The sequence below is a fragment of the Orycteropus afer genome, unplaced genomic scaffold (assembly GCF_000298275.1).
Source record: "Orycteropus afer afer isolate SDZICR_OR568_19922 unplaced genomic scaffold, OryAfe1.0 scaffold00026, whole genome shotgun sequence".
Taxonomy (NCBI): Eukaryota; Metazoa; Chordata; class Mammalia; order Tubulidentata; family Orycteropodidae; genus Orycteropus; species Orycteropus afer.
Genome location: NW_006921613.1, coordinates 6803419 through 6819094, shown reverse-complemented (window position 1 = coordinate 6819094; position 15676 = coordinate 6803419). Strand labels below are relative to the sequence as shown.

The window sequence follows — 15676 nt, the reverse complement described above, 5'->3', positions numbered from 1 at the left end:
ATGTATCATTTTCAATCTCTCCATGGTCCAGTCCCTTTCCTCTATTTATATATTTCTATTCATAGCCTTGCAGAAAACTGAGAGGAAAAAAAGTTTCAAGTGCCTTGCTTTTACATCAAAATACATAGATCAAGATAGAAATAAAGTTGAGAAAGATAACAAGAAAGGCGCCTTGATTTAGGAGATAATACCAGGGTATGGGAAAGCTCATCCTGAGTCACATTTTCAGAGTAGCTTTTTACTTTCATTCATAAAATTGTGAATTCCCACAAAAATCAATACACAACAACAATGAGATACCATCTTGCTCCAGCACTAGTATCAAAGTTCAACAAGACAGAAAATAACAAATGCTGGCGAGGTTGTGGAGAGATTGGGACTCTCATACACTGCTGGTGGGACTGTAAAATGGTACAACCATTGTGGAAAGCAGTATGGCGATTCCTTCAAAAGTTGGAAATACAAATACCATTTGACCCAGCCATCCCATTACTAGGTATATACCCTAAAGAAGTGAGAGCCATAACAAGAACAGATATATGCACGCCGATGTTCATGCAGCACTATTTACAATAGCCAAAACTTGGAAACAACCTAGATGTCCAACAACTGAGGAATGGATAACCAAACTTTGGTACATTCACACAATGGAATACTATGCAACGCTAAAGAATAATGTAGAATCTGCAAAACACCGCATAACGTGGATGAACTTGGAGGACATTATGCTGAGCGAAATAAGTCAGTCACAAAAGGACAAATATTGTATTAGTCCGTTATTGTGAAAGTTAAGGAAAGGTTTATATATTGGAGGACATTTTCTTTGTTGGTTACCAGGGGTGGGAGGGAAGGGGAGGGAATGCTGTTAGATAGATAGAGATAAATATTGATTTGGGTGAAGAGAAGGGCAATGTACCAAATGTGAGTGACCAATATGGCAGCATTGAGGATGAGAAAGACAGAGAGAGTTACATGGGCAGTACAAACAACAAATATGAACCCCTTTGTAAATACAATACTGAGTTGTCAATGAAAGCAAACATGGGTATAGGGACGGATAGATGGGTGAACAAGCTAAACAATTATGTATGTCTAAATGGAGAGTGTATCCAAGATCATATACAGGGTTGGCAGACAATGGGCCTCTCGAAGAGTATGAAGGGATGGACACTGGGAGGAGGTAACTATGGGGAGGAAGTGGGAGGGGAGCTGCTGCATTGTAAATTTTGGTCAATGACATGAGACAAAGTATATGTGAACTGCTGTATGAAAAGTGAATTTACTCTGTAAATCTTCACCCAAATCCTAATTAAAAAAAAATCAATACACACACATTCAAACATTCACTATTACATTTCAAAGCCCAATTAATTTCCTTTTAATTAACCAGGTTTATAATATTTATGGCCATTGATCTCCTATGGTAGCAAGTATCCTCAGTTGCTTACAAAAAACAAGTAACATCTTTAGTAATTCTGAAAACCTGCTAAGTCTACATATGTCAACATCTATTTTTTAAAAGAAATATAATAATTGCTTCATCAGTAATATATACCTGAACTTGTCTAAATATTCCAGGATTATATTCATCCAAATATTTTATGTGCCACACTAGAAAGGTGCCGTCTACAGGGTGTATTGTAAAGAGCATGTCAGGATTCTTGTTCCATTCTGTTAGCAGCATTTCAATCTTCCGATCAAGCAGGACTGTAGGTAGTGGCATTGGTACGCGAGGTTGTAAGTAGGTTCTAGGACTTCCCTCTCTTTCTCCATCTTCATGTTCTGATGATCCTGTACCTGCCTCAGATTCTCTATCCAGAGATAATTCTGAACAGAAAATAACCTTATTAACACACACTGAATAGTAAAACAAAATTTCATATATATATATACTAGGCTATCTCATAAATGGAATTTTATCTTTAGAAACAATAAATCCCTTTTCTAATTTACAGTCAAAAGGAAAAAACAAAGGACACTATTTTGTAGTCTGAATTACATGTTCCTATATTTTTATTTTTCAATAAATCAAACTTTACTATCATTATTATTACCATGAGCAACACATGTTCCCCAAGAAAGGATATGATTTCCAAAGTAATACTTCATACAAAAACAATACGTTATAAGAAAACATAAAGAATTGGATGATGTTTTCAGTACCTAGCAAAGTGCCTGGCATATGGCAGATGATCAATAAATATTTGTGGAATGAATGGAGGAGTAAAAATGAGGGAAAGCAGGACAGAGAGATTCCAATCTAAAATGGTACCACAAAAAGATACTAACTTCAAAAGAAAGAAAAGTCTAAGCACAGGATACTAACCATGGTCTAGTTTCATATGTAAACCCCTCTCTCTTTCCTCCAGTGAATGCTCCTCATCCTCTCTGTCAGCATCATCACTCTCATGATCTGACTGCTTTTCAGAAAGTTTTCGTAATTGCTGCATAAATATTTCAGTAGATGATGTAAAATGAAATTCCTTGTTGTTTAACCAATGAACTACAAAGCCCCCATTTCCATCATCAGCATTAAATGCAGTGCCAACCAAGACATTTGGAATATCTGTGGAAATAAAAAAGGTAAGATTTCAATGTGAATGTTTAATTTGTTTAAAAATATTACAAATGCTTATAATACCTAATTCTACATTTATGCAGAAAAGGTACTAAACAAGGCAACATAATTCTAGCAGGGTTTACTAAAAATTTAATGGTAAATGTAAATATTAAGAATTAATGATACGAGACTTATATGAAATTACTTTTTAAAGCCAAATATACCAAACGCAATGCATGAATCTTTACTGAAGGTGGGGGGTAGCAGAAAGGAGAAATGTAAAGCAGAAAAGCAACTATAAAAATCATTTTTGAGATAACTGTAGGAATTTAAATATCAGCTAGGTATTAGACATTATGGAGTTACTTCTACTTTTCTTAGAATGATATTGTGATTATCATTCTCATAACTAAGCATTTCCTTATTCTTAGAAGATACTTCTTAAAGCATGTAAGAGTAAAGTGTCATATCTGCAACTAATTTTGAAAAGTAAGTTGTTTATATATACATATATATATATATATATGCATACATATATATATGTATGTATGTACAGAGAGAGACAGAGACTAAAGAAACTTCTGTAAAATGTCAACAACTGCTGAATCTAAGTGGTAGGAGTGTTCACTGTACTACTCGTCTAACTTTTTTGAATGTTTAAAACTTTCCTAATTAAAAGGTATAAGGAAAATAATGCCAAGAAGGCAGACAGGCAGCCTGGCAAACTGCTAAATATAGGATTTCTCCACTTGAGGTAAATGATGATCATCCTAGTTTTTAGACAAAAATAAAACAAACTCTGTAGATTTGTAGATTAACAATCCTATAAGGCACTCTATTGCCTATGTAGTATTCTTGCTAAAATATTTAATCTCAATCTAATCATGAACATTCAGATTTCAAGACAGTCTAAAGGACAACTGAGAAATGAAAAAAAGACAGGGACTATTCTAGATTTGAGGAGACTAGAGAGAAATTACAATTACAATCAAATGCAATGTTTGATCTCTGACTAGATCCTGGCTCCATCAAAAAAAAATCTGTATTTTAATATAAACTATATTTTAGATTATATTATTATATCAATACTAAATTCTTTGCATATAATAATGGCATTGTGCTTACTTAGGCAAATTCCCTTTTTCTTAGAAGACACGTTCTGAAATACTTAGGGGTCAAGAGTACTGTTGTCAAAAACTTCCCTTTCAAATGGCTCAGCCAAAAAGTAAGGGAAATGGAACAAAAGGTATAAGCAAAAGGACTGAGAATAAAGCATACATCACAAGATTTTAACAAAATATTTATACAAAATAAAACTTCACTATCCTTTACCTGTGGCAGGATTGATGCTTGCAGCGATGTGAAAATGACACAGTGCATTAGCATGGTGGGAAATGTGTCTTTGAACTTCATGTGTTCCCATTTGGTCAGGCGTTAATTCAGTGTGAGTTACAAGAACAGAAGATCTTCTTTGTCCTTTTCTTAAATTTTTCAAATGGTGTATTGTCTAAAATAAAACACAACTGCTGAATCCAACTCTGGGAGGCCTAATAAATGCCAACCAAATTCTTTTTTATTATAAAGGATTTTAAGATTTCCCTCTCTGCAAAACCATTTGGAAAGAAACTTTCTTAAACACAGTAGAATGCTGCTGAAAATATTCTCCATATACTTAATATTATCTACAAAAACCCGTTAAGATTAGGAGGTCCAAAGTCTGGGGTTTTTGTTTGTTTGTTTGTTTGTTTGTTTTATTCCTGATACTCCAGTATTGTGATGTGATTTACTGGTCATAAAAGTAAAGGGGGAAAAAAAATCCTACCAGAAGACGAATATTTCCTCCAAAAATTCTCATTTAGACTAAACAGCTAAATAGCCAAAGATTTGATCTCTATTATAAAGAGGAAAACAGGGTACAAAAATACAGACTAACAAGGAGAACCTACTTAGATAAGAACAGACAGAAAAAAATTCATCATATGGAATTTGTTTAAATTGAGATATGCCTATGACAAAAGTTCTCCACTAGCATACCCATCAGCAGGCCTACTCTGGACATGATCCTTTCTACACATCATAAACCCACCTCACAGTATTTCTTTTTCTGTAACTTACCTACCATTATCCTCATTCTTTATAACAATTTCTCATTCTCTGCCTTTTGTTCTTTACATGCAGCATTATGCTAAACTCTAAGAATAGACTCAATTCACTACCAAGTCCTATCAGTTCTTTCTCCATTAAAACAGTACAATGTCTGGTCCTTCCTTTCAATTCTCAGAGCCCTGATCTCTCTACAGGAGCCCTGGTAATGCAGTGGTTAAAGCATTCAGATATGAACCAAAAAACTGGTGCTTCAAAGCCACCAGCCACTCCATGGAAGAAAGATGTAGCAGTCAGCTTCGGTATAGATTTACAACCTTGGAAACCCTATGAGGCAATTTTACTTTGTCCTATAGGGTTGCCATGAGTTGACTTGAAGCCAGTGGGTCTGTGGTATCTCTTTATATACGGAAAACTATCAGTTCTTTGATGTATCCCTGCCTCTGTTCTACTTGCTATAGAGTAGCTTGTTTCTTTGATGACAAGGTTAAGAAGGATATTAGAGACAGATCCCCTCAAACTCTCATTACTATATAATATCAAAACAGTATGTAGTATCAAAACAAACTATCCTTAACTGTTTTTGCTTCTGCTTTTAATTTATTTATGCTATGAATTTTGAAAAAGTATGTAAATAATGCCCAATCACAAACAGTAACAGTACAGGCTTATTTTATATAAAACTTTTAAAGACCACATCCTTAACCTATCATACTCATGAAATATTTCTACTTGGTGAGACAGCAAAGCTGCTTTGGCTACATGAGTATAATTGTATAATGTAAACTGTTAATACAATTGTTAGTATAACTGCATAATGTAAAAGTATAATTAGTAATGTAGAAAGACGTTTATAACATTATTAACTGTAAAAGGTTATAAAACAATACTGTATAATATGATTTCAATCTTAGGGAAAAAGGAAAAATACACATACATATATGACTAGAATAGGTGGATTATGAATTCCATATTTTTTCCTATTTCCTAATCTAATTTTACTTATTTTTTATTTAGATGTCCTTTTATTTTTTTTTTTTTTCAAGCAATAATTCCTTATAGTCTCCTCTCCCCAGCCCTTGGTAACCGTTAATCTACTTTTGTCTCTGTGCATTTGATTGTTTAATGATGTTGTTGAATTGTGGTGTTGGCCAAGAATACTGAAAATACCATGGACTGACAGAAGAATAAACTAATCTGTCTTGGAAGAATACAGCTCGAATGCTCCTTAGAAGCGAGAATGGCCAGATATCCTTTCACATACTTTGTTCATGTTGACAGAAGGGACCAGTCCCTGGGGGAGCCCTGGTGGCATAGTGCCTAAGGCATCTGACTGCTAACCAGAAGGCTGGAGGTTCAAACCCACCAGCCACTCCTTGGAAGGAAGGTTGGGCAATCTACTTCCATCTGTCTTGGAAGAAGTACAGCTGGAATGTTCCTTAGAAGTGAGAATGGCCAGATCTCCTCTCACATACTTTGTTTGTGTTGGCAGAAGGGATCAGTCCTTGGAGAAGGATTTAATGCTTGGGAAAGTAGAGGGTCAGCAAAAAAGGGGAAGACTCTCAACAAGATGGATTGACATAGTGGCTGAAACAATGGGTTTGAGCATAGCAGGGATTGTGATGATGGTTGTGGTGATTATGTTTGTGTGTCAACTTGGCTGGGCCTGGTTGAGTGGCTGGGCAGCTGGTGGTAGTTACTTCCCATGATGAGACTGGCAATCAACTCCATGGTGAGATCTACCACAAGCAGCTGTGTAGCTGCTTTGTATGCAGTCTGCTTCCCATATATAAGAAGTAGCTTTGGGAATGGTCTCTAGCCTATGGCATGCTCAGACCCTGTATGTAGCCATGTTGTTGCTCAGCAGCCTGCTATGCTCTGCCAACCTTGGGACTTAGAATGGGACTTAGTTAATGGCCTGCCATGTGGTTTGGTAACATCAAGACTGTGCCTTTTTACTTGTCAACCTTGGGGTTTCTCAGCCTCAGCAGCCAGCAGCTGTCTGAGTGAAGAAACACCTCTAGTTCCAGTGGGCCAGGAGCAGGAAGCAGAGCTGGACCCCAAGATTGAAGGGCTTTCACCCAGCCCCTATAGCCTGGCACTTTGAACTTGGACTTAAAGCCTCCAAATTGTAAGAATAAACTCTTGTTTGTTAAGGCCATCCCATTTGTGGTATATTTCTTGTCAGAGCGGCACTAGGTAACTAGAACAATGGTGCAGGACTGGGCCATGTTTTGTTCTGTTGTACATAGAGTTGGTACAGGTCAGAGCCAACTTGAGGGTACCTCAGAAAACTCCTGGTGTGGCTATTCTGAGTCCCCAGTGCCTGTGGGTTCTATTATCTTTTTTTTTTAACTCCTGCCCTCCTCCTCAATCTCTTTTGTATTTCTAATGACTCCTCTCTGTCTCCACCAGCTGGATGGGTTTGATTATTTTTCCCATTTAATCTGCTCCTTTTCACCACCTTCACTGGATCTAATACTTTACCTTTTCCTTAGTTGCTTGTAACTCCAGTATCATTATTTGTATCTGCTTTAGCTAGTTACTCAGAAGCTCAGTTGGTGGAGGGACTGAATGTGCAGACTATCAGTACAAAGCCATCTTCCTTCCTCCTTCCTAATCCCAGTAGAATAAGAATAGTACCAACAAAAAAAGACATTCTAAACTTTCTATATATAAGTTTCTGATAATTTTTAATAATGTGTGTATCTCATTTTATTCCCTAATCATAATCAGACACAATAGTTTATACTATCTATAAACAATATGAGGTCGCTATGAGTCAGAATCAACTCAATGGCATTAGATTTGGGTTTGGTTTGGTATAAACAATCTAAATCCTTAAATTGAAAGCATTGTTATCATATTGCAAAATTGGAGAAAAACACTCACTTTCACAATATTAAATCATGGATGGAAAGTGTAAAGCAATCATTTGAGTTCTTGTATTTAATATCTTAATAAACATCTTTATTCTAAAGGATCAAAATAGTCACTTTTAATCAGAACAACAAAAGTAAAATTTAATCCTCATGAAACAAATGTGAAAATTTTTTAATTACAACTGATTTTAAGGACTTTTATATGTTTTATTATTCAAAATTGCTTCCTCCTATAAATTTTTATACTTAGCATGCAAAATTAAAGAATTAAAATTATATTAATTATCTAGACTACAATTCTGAGAGTTAGTATCTATCTGTCTTTGACAACTCACTGCCATAAAATGAGTAGTCATATAGGCATAAAATAAATGAAAATCCATTGCTATTAATTTTATCATACAGGTACTATGCATACCACCTACATCTTTGCTTATGAATTTCTACTGGTCTCACATATCTTCAAAATTCATTTACCATCCTAAATAATATAGTACCTCAAGAGCATGTTGTATTCTGTCTTTGTGTATCCCAGCATGAGAAAGATTGCTCGCAATGCTGGAAGTGGTAGTCTCACAAATCTGCTCACCCAAAAGACAGTCTTCTGGTAGTAAGGTTTCTGCCCAGAGCCGGCAGACACCATCATGGCATGAAGTTAATAACACATTACAGACAGAGCCCCTAATGACAAACAGAAAAAAATAAAGGTAACTATAATTATCAGTGGCATGAATTAATCTTTTAAAGGCTACTAGTATTTGGTTCTTCACGTATAAAGATGACATGAGAGCAAAATTAGCAGTACAGTCTATGTGTAATTATTTTTCCAAGAATGGTAAAAAATGTCCACTATTATTTCACACTCTCACCAAGCCCCACTGCTCATACCTACAATGAGACATGCTGGATGAAGAGCTGCAATCAGTTACTTGCTTTTAAAAAGCAGCAGCCTAACTGTCCATGGCACTCACCTAACTTCATTATAACCATACCTTAAATAGCTAACCTGAAAGAACAATGCAGCATGCTTCGCGTTGCTTTACAAATTATACTGCATGGAGAAAAAGTTGTCAGTTGAAGAGCTTGTGAAAATGTGTATCACTGTGAATATCATACAAAATGTCATCTCAACAAAGAAATAGAAATGAATGCCAGATTACACATGTGCTGCTTGAAAACTAGGCTCTGTAGGAATATTAGTATCCTCTAAGCAAAACGAACTAAACAACAAAGGAAAATTAAATATTGCAAATTATAGAATGTTCATAATAAAAGATAGTTAAACATAATTAAATTAGCTGCTTTTATCAGCAGTTGCACTGTTTTCTGTTACCCTTCTTATAATCTAAACAATTACAAATAGGTTTTTTTAAAATTAGCATTTTCATAATAAAACTGTAAGGAGACTATTGTTCTAAACTATAAATCAATTTCCATTAAGTTAAAATAAGCAAAAATGTCACAATATCAAAAAGCTACAGTGATTTAACTGCTTGTTATAAAAGAACAAAAAAATAATTCATTCACCCATTAAAAAAAAATGCCCATGTGGAATCTGACTCAGCTAAATGTAATTCTGCAAATGTTTTTAACAGATGCAAATAACTTAAGCAGAATAAACTTTAACTCACTGCTGTCGAGTCGGATCCAACTCATAGCAACCCCTCCTTGGGTTTCCAAGGTGATATCACTATGGAAGTAGACTGAGATTGCCCAACCTTCCTTTGGAGAAGTGGCTAGTGGGTTTGAACTGCCAGCCTTTTGGTTAGCAGTCAGATGCCTTAGGCACTACACCACCAGAGTTCCTAACTTTTACCTTAGATTCCAAAAATGTATAAATTTCCCATGTTTTCATTTACTGAGCACCTCTGTAATGTGTACTGTACTTCCTATCAGGTATAAACAGTTCCCAGATAGACTTAGTAAATAAAATAGCCCCCATAAATGAACACTGATCTCTAAGCAATGCTCTCCCAAATAGCTCTCTTAGAGCTGTATTATATAATACAGGAACCATTTGTGTGAGTTGTTTGTATTTTATTCAATCTTCTAAATATCTTTAAGAGATGCCATAACATGAGGAGAAACAATAATAAATCCTTTGAGAAGGTTCTATTGATGGCCCTAAGAGAAGAAAAGCATACCTGGCCACTTCATCCACTACAGATGATGCTGTCACACTGAGTCCGCCTCATAGTGACCCTATAGGGCAGCGTACAACTGCCCCAAAGGTTTCCAAGGCCATCATCCTTATGGAAGCAGACTGCAACATCTTTCTCCCTTGGAGTGGCTGGTGGGTTCAAACTGCTGACTTTCAGTTAGCAGCCAAGTACTTTAACCTCTGCACCACTATGGCTCCTTATGATATGCTTTACCACCATGTATATTATTGACAGTTTATCACTATATTGCATTTCCCCTCAATGTGTGTTTTCCTGTTATCTGCAAATATTTCTTTCCTAGAATCTTCTACTACCCCTAGCAATAACACCAGTTAATATTTCTTGAGTACACACTATAGGTAAAGCACTCACAAACACATTTTAGCCTTAGAACACTCTCTGTCGTAGGTACTATTACTTTCCTCATTCTACAGAGAGAAAAACTGAGGCATAGAGAGTTTAAGTAATAAAGTCAAAAGCTCATACAGCTAACCACAATATCAGGATTTGAATTCAGGCAGTCTTTTTTAATTTCAGAGCCTACACTCTCGATTGCCATCATGTCAATACAGTAAAAAGATCTTTATTTTCATTATTTTTATTAACATATAAGCATATAAACTGAAGTTATATGATACATTTGTCTAACCTGGGCATGTACTTGCTAGTTTTACGCCATGAAAAACCTGTCACAGCTCGGGGATGTGCCAAATAAACAAAGGAAAATTGAGTACTCGTCTGCCTCCTTTTCACTTCAAGATGGTCCTGAGGTATAATGGAAGACTTCCAACCAGTCATAGGATACCATACTTTCAAAAGACAATCATCCTGCAAAAATATATGTCAATATAAAATTAATTTATACACTCACAATTCAAAATTTAAATTTCTTGAAGAAACTGTATCTAAAAACTAACATGATGTATATACACAGGCAGTCCCAGGGTTAAGAATATCCAACTTATATACAACCTATAGTTATGAACCAACTCCATAAAGCTTATTACATTAAAAATGTGAGGTACATACAATGGTTCATGATAAAAAATGGGCCTACTTTGTAACATACATCAAAACATTATTATTACTGTACTATTATGTTAAAGATGTTTTAGTGTATCTGGAAGTGTTTCTTTAATTTTTTTGTACATAAACCAAACCAAACTCACTGCTGTCAAGTCGAATCCAACTCATAGCGACCCCTCCTTGGGTTTTCAAGGCAGTATCACTACAGAAATAGATTGCCTAATCTTCCTTCCAAGGAGTGGCTGGTGGGTTTGAACCACCAGCCTTCGGATTAGCAGTCAAATGTCTTGGGCACTACGCCACCAGAGCTCCTTTTTTGTACACAGAAAGGTACAATAAATACTATATTCTGAGACAAACACTTGACTGACATTAGATATGAACTGTACCAAATTTTCTGACTTCTGTACAAATTCAACTTAAAGACAGATTTAGGGATGAAATTAATTCATAATCCAGGGACTGCCTGTAGCATAAAACCAAATCTAAAATGATGTTTATTACTCTAAAGAATACAATTCTTAAAGAGTAAATTGACAGTTTGCTCATTATCAATATTCTCTTTGTAACAGTTGTTTTTCAAAGGGAGATGGATGACAAATTCCTCTATAAAATATACATAGGTCACTGTTGAGAAAATATTTTGAAATATGATGCCAGCCTCCTGTTGCCAGTGATAAGGAGAAAAAAGACTGCGTATCATTAGTCATTGTTATTCTTTTCTTTCTGAAGAGGACTACAAGGGTAGAAATCTTTTTAAATATAAATTGCTTCTAGCCCTAAGTGAGGAGTCAGCAACTGTTTTTTTTAAAGGGCCATATAATAAATATTTAGGCTTTATGTACCACAAAGGTCTCTGACACACAAGCCTTTGAAAATGTATAAACCACACTTAGCTTGAGGGCTTCTGTTTTACTTAGTTCTAACACTTTTGTTAAAGGCCTAAATAATTGTATCTTACTTAACAGAAACTATAAGGAGCTCTAAGGAGCTCTGGTGGCATAGTGCCTAAGGCATTTGACTACTAACCAGAAGGCTGACGGTTCAAACTCACCAGCCACTCCTTGGAAGGAAAACTGGGCAATCTACTTCTGTGGAAATACTTCCTCAGAAACCCAAGGAGGAGTCACTGTGAGTTGGAATCAATTTGATGACAGCAAGTTTTTTTTGTTTTTTTTGGTTTTTTTAAGGAGCTCTGGTGGTATAGTGGTTAAGGTATCTTGGCTGCCAACCAAAATGTTGGTGGTTCAAACTCACCAACTGCTCTGTGGAAGAAAGATGAAGTAGTCTGCTTCTATAAAGATTTATAGCCTTGGAAACTCAATGGGTTCACTATGTGTCGGAATTGATTCGACGGCAGTTGAGTTTTTGTTTTCAATCTACTTTGTAGGACTTTATATTTAATGGTGAAAATGTAGCAAGGAAAATGATGAAATTTTATCATTTATGAAAAAGCCTCAATTTCTAAGAAACGCTGAATTTATGTATTCCTGAAAGTGTGTATAGGTGCAAATATTGTCATCTGGACTAGACAAACACTTGTTATTTTTGTTCATCTTGGTACTTATTCTCTATTTATAAGTGCATACTCTGAGGCAACCAATTAACAATGTACTATTTGCTTTCCTCTAAGTACCTTATTCACCTTTGCATCATTTTCACCTAACCAAATTTACACCTCAACATATTGTAATGGTTTCCAGATTATGTACCATAAAAACCCTAGTTTATCTCAGAACCTTTCAAGAGTCACAAAGGAAAAAGCAAAAAATCTCCACAAGGTGGCAGTTAGCCCCTTCTCCCATTCCCACCAACCTCACCTCCAGTGCAACAACTGCTCTTTCTTTTGTTACTACAAATTAATAAGAATTGAAAATAAGAGGTTTTAATTCTCCCTGTTGAAAATAAAGGAAGAGGTTCCAGTTCTCTGTTCTTTCAGAATTCACTTTAGATAACTAGTAATTGTAAAATCTATCTCTTTGAAAAATGTGTAAATCAAAGGTGTTAACCCAAGGACCTAACAGCCACCTCTTCAAAATGTCACGTCAGGTAATCTTCCCCTATCTTTCATTTTCCTGAGAGGAAATCAACAAAATCTCAGGTGGCTCAGATTCCAAACTGCAAATCTATCTACATAAATTTACATAAAGATATTAGAAAAACAGTATCTTGAAAATATGAATATAATGTGTTATATCCACTCAGCTCTACAGAGGCTAAGATTTCATCCTGTCTGCATTCTCTTCAGTGGACTGCCTGTGATGTATCACATTCAATATAATTTACATAAAATTCAATTTAATCTTATTCAATAATAAAACTTTTCTTCCTTTTATACACTTATAGAGGTTTTCTTGGTTGGAGCTCTGGTAGCACAGTGCCTAAGGTATTTGACTACTAACCAGATGGTTAGTGGTTCAAGCCCACCAGCCACTCTGCAGAAGGAAGACTGAGCACTTCCATACAGATTAACCACCTCAGAAACCCAATGGGGGTCACTATGAGTCAGAACGGACTTGGTGGCAGCGGGTTCAGTTTGGTTTTTGGTTTCTGGATTGGAAGTAGATTTTGTTCTTAATTATATTTCCCAAAACATACCTAAAAATCTAAAGCTACAAAAGAATAAATTAGAAGTAAATAACAGAAAGATATCTAGGAAGTCTTCAAATATTTGGAAACTAAATATAGTCGGAAACCCAAGGAGGGATCTCTATGAGTCAGAATTGACTCAACAGCAGTAAGTTTGGGTTTTTTTTTTTTTTTTTTTTTTTTTTTTTTTTTTGGTTAAATATACTTTTAAGTTGCAAACAAAATTTTTAAATATTTTAATTGAATTAAAATGAAAGCTCAACATATCAAAATTTTAGGGATGCCACTACAGCAGTGCTTAGAAGGAAAGCAACAGATTTAACTGCTTATATTAGAAAAGAAAAAAATCAATGATCTAAGCTTCTACCTTAAGCAGCTAATAAAAGAAGACCAAAGTAAATACACATAAGGAAGAGCTAAAAAAGTGAAATAAAGTAGAAATAATACAGATAAATCAATAAATTCAAAAGTTATTTTTAAGATTAATGAAATTGATAATCCTCCAGCTACAATAATCTAGAAAAAGAGAGAAATCACAAATTACCAAAATCAAAAATGAAAGAGGAGACATCAGTACAGAGCCTTTGGACATTGAAAGAATAATGAGGGAACATTATAAATAATTTTATGCCAATAAATTTAACAGTTTAGATACCAATAAGTAATAAAAACAACCAACTGCTCGTACACAGACCAACATGGATGACTCTCAAAATCATTACACTAAGTGCAAGACGCCAGACACAAAACAGTACAAACTATACAATTCCATTTATATGAAACTCTAGGAAAGGCAAATCTAATCATCAGTAATAGAAAGCAGAGTAGTAATTAGCTGAGACCAGGGATGGGGATGAGGATTAACTGGGAAGGATTCAAAGGCAACCTTCTGAGGTGAAGAAAATGTCCTATGACTTGATAATCTGGTGATTACATAAGTCTACACATTTGTCAAAACTCATCTAATTGTACATTTAAAATGTACATTTTATTTTATACTTTAATAAAGTTCATTTTTAAAAGGAAAAGATAACACAAAACTGATGTACAAAGATGCTCATTTTTAATAGAAATGGTAAGGAAAACGAGACCACTTAATTAGACATTAACAGTTGTCTTGCTGTTTGTTATTATGACACAGTTATTCATATAATGGAAAATTATGTAGCCTTTGAAAGGAATACAGATATATGTATACTGACATGGCGATCTATTCATGGTATGTTAAGTGAAGAATATGATCCCTTCAAGTGTGTGCGTGTGTGTGTTTATGTGCACAGACACATCTGTGTGGTTTACAAAGGCTTCAAAAACTCCAGAACAATAGATATTAAATAGGACATAGTGGCCTTTTTGAGAGTTAGCAGGGGACTTTCATTTTCTATACATGTTTTGATAGTAAGTACATACCACGTTTAAAATAAAGCTATAAAGATATTCTACTGGAGGGGAGGTTGATAAATCAAGCATTAAATAATCAAAATATTAGAACAGAAGCATTCACAAGAGGAGGAAAAGCTTTGGGGAACATTCTGTAACCCTCTCCTCCTTCCCTTCCTGCCAAAATCACCCTCCTAAGAAATCTTCTCATCCTTGCCCTTGGAAAGCCCATGTTTTTACTCAAAAAAGTAATTCCTCTATAAATAAAAATGTTGGGTTTCTTTTTTTTCTGAAGAAAACAGAGTATTTTAAATCACTTGCAAACTTTACAAAAAGGGTTATAAAAAGGGTCCAGATATAAATTTTATGAGCATAAGCGAAAAGAATTTAAATAAATATCTAACAAACAAACAAAGAAAACTAATTATTGAGCTGAAGATATAATCAGGTATAATTTTGGGGGAAAAAAAGAAAAGGCTATCTTTAAAAGATTTGATGTTAAGCTCAAATAAAAATACTCTTAAACCCAAGAAAAATTTAATTTACCAAACTTATAAAAAAAAAAACAGATTCTATCAGCAAGAGTGTTCAATGAACTGTAATATTAAAGCATCACACACTGGGTAAGCAAAGGGAGATATCCAGAAACATGAAGAATATATGAGGGAAATGGAATTAACTACAGAAAGGGAAGAATCTAGAAAATAAACATTTTTTGTGGACATTTTAACAATCCATTTGTTTATAGGAACGGAAGGACATTCTTTAACTTGTAATTTTACGTAGTAGTCTTAATTCAATCAAACTATGTATCTTCCAGGAGCTCTGGTAGCATAGTACCTAAGGTACTCGACTGCTACTCAGAAGGCTGGTGGTTCAACTCCAACACCTCAATAACAAAAAGACAAACAATCCAATTAAAAAATGGGCAGAAGACATGAACAGACACTTCACCAAGGAGGATATTCAAGCGG

The 15676-nt window shown here is 35.0% G+C and overlaps 1 protein-coding gene across 1 annotated transcript in view; it reads right to left on the bottom strand.

Annotated features, from left to right (window-relative positions):
• DMXL2 (Dmx like 2) overlaps positions 1-15676 on the bottom strand; it is a 177999-nt gene that overhangs the window by 97919 nt on the left and 64404 nt on the right. The window contains exons 7-11 of the mRNA XM_007935172.2: positions 10357-10535; positions 8043-8226; positions 3893-4067; positions 2327-2566; positions 1556-1827 (exon numbers count right to left, since the gene is read on the bottom strand). Of these exons, the coding sequence (XP_007933363.1) occupies positions 1556-1827; positions 2327-2566; positions 3893-4067; positions 8043-8226; positions 10357-10535 (1050 nt within the window). The remainder of the gene's footprint in view (positions 1-1555; positions 1828-2326; positions 2567-3892; positions 4068-8042; positions 8227-10356; positions 10536-15676) is intronic.